Below are 5190 nucleotides of genomic sequence, written 5' to 3' on the forward strand. Positions count from 1 at the left end.
GCTCAGCGAGTGGCTTTAGGGACCGAGAGAAATTTGCTTTTCAGTTCACCAGGTCGTTACCTATGAACCTGCCCAGAACAGTGCTGACCTTAGTTAGGGATGGCCATGAAACTCATCCGCATGGGGTAATTGGGGCCTCCCTGTGGTGCTGTGGGGCTGTGTCTCTGTCTTGGTCTCTTCAGGCCTCTCAGCAGCCAGAGCAGGAGCTGGCAGGCGGCTCACCGGTTGATGAGGAGCTGGGCTTCAGCCGGGGCTGGCGTGTGAATCCTCTGGGTCCTGGTGGTCCTGAATGCCTGAGCTGAATCCGGAGGGAAGAGGCTGCTGTGGTGGGAAGAGGATGGGAGCCAAGCCAGGCGCTGGGGCCAGCAGGCTGTGGTCTGAGACTGCCTGCTAGAGGAGCTCCGTGTTCCCTAGGAGATAGAGGAAGACCTGGGGTGGGGGTGGTACAGGGTAGGGAGAGGAGGGGCAGAGGCTGTGGACAGGCAGATGGGGGAAGGGAGATGGAGGACTCAAGGGATATAGTAGGTGTGGCTTGAGGAGGGATGGGGGCAGGAATGGGGGAAGGTCTTGGGTCAAGGACGTGGACCTACATCCCCAGCAGATGGGGGTGGCAAGGGGGAGAGAGGTGGGGGTCGCTGACCATAGACTGTAGCTGGGAGGAGGGGATGCTCCCAGGGCTGGGGCTGCCTGCAGAGAATGGCACGCACCTTGTAGGCTCCTGCCCTCACCCCACCGCCCCCTCAAGTTTCTTTTATTTTCTTTTTCTTTTTTTTCTCTTTTTACTTTTTTTGAGACGGGGCCTTGTTCTGTCATCCAGGCTGGAGTGCAGTGACATGGTCATGCGTCACTGCAGCCTCGACCTCCCGGGCTCCAGCAATTCTCCTGCCTTCCTGCCTCAGCCTGGGACCTGAGTAGCTGTGACCACAGGCATGCGCCACCATTCCTGGCCAACTTTTTAATTGTTTTTGTAGAGACGGGGATCTCCTTATATTGTCCATGCCAGTCTTGAACTCCTGGGCTCAAGCTGTCCTCCCACCTGGGACTCCAAAAGTGCTGGGTTTACAGGCGTGAGCCACCACACCCAGCTCCTCCCCCTCAAACTTCTGTGCACAAAGTGCTCCCTTCCCAGAGGAGGGGCCCCATCTGTGTGTAAGGTGGCCTATTCCTCTGTGTGTTCTCTGGGTCTTTTCAGCCCTGTGGTCCGGTGTCCAGCACAGCCATGCCGACTGGGTGACTGGAGATAGGGATGATGGAAAGTTCGGGGCGGGAGGCTGGGCAGAGGAGGCTGGGGCCACCTCTGGAGGGTGTCCTACTGTTCCTGTTGGCTGCAGCTGCACTTCCAGGGCCTTCCTGTGCCCCCTTTCCCCATGCAGGAGCGGCCTCAGCTCCCGCCCACTTTCTCCTGCAGACAGCGAGGGGACCGACCTATTTGCCGTGGCTGTCCATGAGTTTGGCCACGCCCTGGGCCTGGGCCACTCCTCAGCCCCCAACTCCATTATGAGGCCCTTCTACCAGGGTCCGGTGGGCGACCCTGACAAGTACCGCCTGTCTCAGGATGACCGCGATGGCCTGCAGCAACTTTATGGTAGGGGGAGAGGGACCTGCCGCAAAACCATCATTGCCCCATCCAGTGTCCTCTGCAGCAGGGCCAGGGGACCCATACCTGCCTGACTCTTTCCTCACAGGGAAGGCGCCCCAAACCCCATATGACAAGCCCACAAGGAAACCCCTGGCTCCTCCTCCCCAGCCCCCAGCCTCGCCCACACACAAGTGAGTCCCCCACCAACTCGGTGACCTTGGGTGACCAGCTGCCCAGCCTGTGTCCTCTGAGATGGGGATGATGGGGGTCCCTGCCTCGGAGGGAACAAACCCCCCTCTCTGCTCACCTCCCCTTTCCTCCCCAGCCCGTCCTTCCCCAGCCCTGATCGATGTGAGGGCAATTTTGACGCCATTGCCAACATCCGAGGGGAAACTTTCTTCTTCAAAGGTGAGTCATTTCACTTGGCCTCATATATGTTGGTTTCCTGCCCACTTCCAGTGACCCACTGGGGCTATGGGCTTACCCTGGAAGTGGAACTTTTTTTTCTTCTTCGAGACAGAGTCTTGCTTTGTTGCCTGGGCCGCAGTGCAGTGGTGTGATCATGGCTCACTGCAGCCTCAAAATATGGGGCTCAAGCGATCCTCCCACCTCAGCCTCCCTAGTAGCTGGGACCAGAGGCACATGCCACCACGCCTTGCTAGTAATTTATTTTATTATTTTGTAGAGATGGAGTCTCACTATATTGCCCAGGATGGTCTCAAACTCCTGGCTCAAGTGATTCTCCGGTGTCAGGCTCCCAATGTGCTGGCATTACAGGTCTGAGCCACCAGGCACGGCCCTGGCACTTTTAGTGCTAAAAAGGGAAAAGTCCCAGGCAGGCCAGGATGGGCTGGTCACCCTAGATCCATTGCGCTCTTGATTTCCAGATGGGACCCCTCCCTACCCAGCCACACACCCTGGGGGAGGAGACCTCCTGCTGTCTCACGCCTTCCTGCGAACCCCTTTGTCCCCTGCAGGCCCCTGGTTCTGGCGCCTCCAGCCCTCCGGACAGCTGGTGTCCCCGCGGCCCGCGCGGCTGCACCGCTTCTGGGAGGGGCTGCCCGCCCAGGTGAGGGTGGTGCAGGCCGCCTATGCTCGGCACCGAGACGGCCGGATCCTCCTCTTCAGCGGTGAGTGGGACCGGCGGCGGGGCGCGCTGGGGCCGGCGCGGGGAGCCCACCCCTGACCTCCCGGCCTCCGCCCTGCAGGGCCCCAGTTCTGGGTGTTCCAGGACCGGCAGCTGGAGGGTGGGGCGCGGCCGCTCACGGAGCTGGGGCTGCCCCCGGGAGAGGAGGTGGACGCCGTGTTCTCGTGGCCACAGAACGGGAAGACCTACCTGGTCCGCGGCCGGCAGTACTGGCGCTACGACGAGGCAGCGGCGCGCCCGGACCCCGGCTACCCTCGCGACCTGAGCCTCTGGGAAGGCGCGCCCCCCTCCCCCGACGATGTCACCGTCAGCAACGCAGGTGGGGAGCGCGGTGACCTGCGGGTTACTGGGCCTCGGGGTGGGGAGAGGGATGTGGGGAATGGGGACATGGAGGCCACCCTGCGGGGATGGGGGTCCTTGGGCAGCACGGAGGGGCGGGGCGGGGAGGGACCCGGACTCAAGCTCTGCTCCCCCAGGTGACACCTACTTCTTCAAGGGCGCCCACTACTGGCGCTTCCCCAAGAACAGCATCAAGACCGAGCCGGACGCCCCCCAGCCCATGGGGCCCAACTGGCTGGACTGCCCCGCCCCAAGCTCTGGTCCCCGCGCCCCCAGGCCCCCGAAAGCGACCCTCGTGTCCGAAACCTGCGATTGTCAGTGTGAGCTCAACCAGGCCGCAGGACGGCGGCCTGCTCCCCTCCCGCTGCTCCTCTTACCCCTGCTGGTGGGGAGTGTAGCCTCCCGCTGATGGGAGGAGCCATCCAGATGGAACAGCGCCCTCCACGGCCGAGTCCCCCGCGGCTGGACCTGGTCGGGGGTTGTGAGGCGCTGCGGAGGCCCCTTGTCTGTTCCCACGGACGGGGGCTTGGGCGCGGACTAAGCGGGGTGGATCTCCCACGCAGGGGCGGCGGCGGCGGGGACTGGTCGCCTGGCGCTGGGCTCAGTCTCCGCGGGGTCTCCCACTCCCGGCGCTGCCACCGGAACCCGCCGCCAGGGGGGCGCACGCGCGCTGGGCCCACGTGTCGGTTGCCGCCCCCCGTCGTTCCCTCGCGGTGGCCGCCAGGGGGCGATGGGACCCTGCCTCCCGAGCCCGGGGAGGGGCGGGGAGGACAAGGGGCGGGCCTGCGGCCTGCCGCCCGCTGCGCCCCCAGGACTGTCCTTTTCCGGGAAGAGCCAGCTTTTCTCGGAGCGCAGTCCTGGGACTCTCCGCAGTGCCGGGACTCTCCGCAGTCCCGCCCCGCCTGGCCACTGCGCCTGGCGTTCCTGGGTCGTTAGAGGACAGGCCTGACTGCGAAGCTGTGCCTTGCCCCTCTTCCACCCGCGGTTTCTCACCCCGTTCTGCTCCCACGACGCCCCTCTACAGTCATTGCCACATTGGTGGGGACCTGGGACCCAGACCGGGAACCAGTCCAGATATCACCCCTGAAGACCCGTGCGCCACATCCTAGGTGGTGGAATCACTGGCTGGAGGGACGACCCTTGCTCTCCAGACTGTTAACCTTTTCCGTTCCTCCCTCGGCACCCGCCCCCTCCTCCCCAGGCTCCCCAGCTTGGGCGCCTCCATGGGCCCAGAGCTGCCTTCCATTCAATGGGGAACCGTTCTATCCCCAAGAACCACTTCCCTGCTTGCACCCTGGAGAGAACAGCTTGACTCCCATCAACTCAACGCTGGTGGAAAGACAGTGACCGAACCCTAGCTCAGGCCTGGTCATTGCCTCCTCAGCACTCTCTCCTGGGAGGCCCTAGTTCTAGAGTGAGGGGTGGGTGGAACCTGGGGGCACCTGATTCACCCTGTCCCCACTCCCCACAGTTTTAGGATCTAAATGATTGCCTCTGGAACTATTCTTCTAGACTATCCCGCAACAGAATCACTGGGAAATTTGAGTTTGCAGATCCCACACCTCACCCTGAATCCTCACTCAGCGTGGGGTCAGGAATCTGCATTTTAACTAGTCGCGGGGATTGTGGAGGCAGTAGCTGGCTGTCTTGTGGCATTTCTGTGGCTCTGCAGTGTTCCCCCACCCCAGGACAAACATCTTCAGGCCACAATGACGAACTGACCCCCATGGGTAGAGTCACTTAGGGGCCACTTCCTAAGTTGCTGTCCAGCCTCAGTGACCCCCTAGTGCTTCCTGGAGCTGAGGCTGTGGGCAGCTGTCCCAGCGACCAGGGAAGGAATTCCCCTAATTTCTCATACAAACAGATCAGCATGAGGACAGAAGGCAGGAGACTGGTCAGTTACCTGGGAATTCTGGGCTGCCAGGAAACGATTTGGGCCTCTGTCAGTTTCTTTTCCATGTATGAAGAGGGGGAAATTTGTATGTTAGAAACTTATTCATCGCACTCAGGACAATAAAAATGAATGGACAAAAAGCCCTTCCATTCTTCTGAGCATTGATGGACCTGGGGAGAAGTGTGGTGGCAGGAACTGGACCGACCTGAGTCTCCCTGCTTTGCAGAACAA

At 61.8% G+C, this 5190-nt stretch overlaps 1 protein-coding gene across 1 annotated transcript; it reads left to right on the forward strand.

Annotated features, from left to right (window-relative positions):
* Nucleotides 1-1331: 1331 nt before the first annotated feature.
* LOC116464558 (matrix metalloproteinase-25-like) lies at nt 1332-3474 on the forward strand (the record flags this gene model as incomplete). Its single annotated transcript, XM_032147822.2, has 6 exons — nt 1332-1585; nt 1686-1770; nt 1905-1987; nt 2557-2709; nt 2788-3045; nt 3203-3474. Coding segments are annotated over 6 exons (1105 nt in total), but the record flags the coding sequence as incomplete, so codon positions are not given.
* Nucleotides 3475-5190: the final 1716 nt, after the last annotated feature.

This window comes from Hylobates moloch, unplaced genomic scaffold (assembly GCF_009828535.3).
Source record: "Hylobates moloch isolate HMO894 unplaced genomic scaffold, HMol_V3 SCAFFOLD_981, whole genome shotgun sequence".
Taxonomy (NCBI): Eukaryota; Metazoa; Chordata; class Mammalia; order Primates; family Hylobatidae; genus Hylobates; species Hylobates moloch.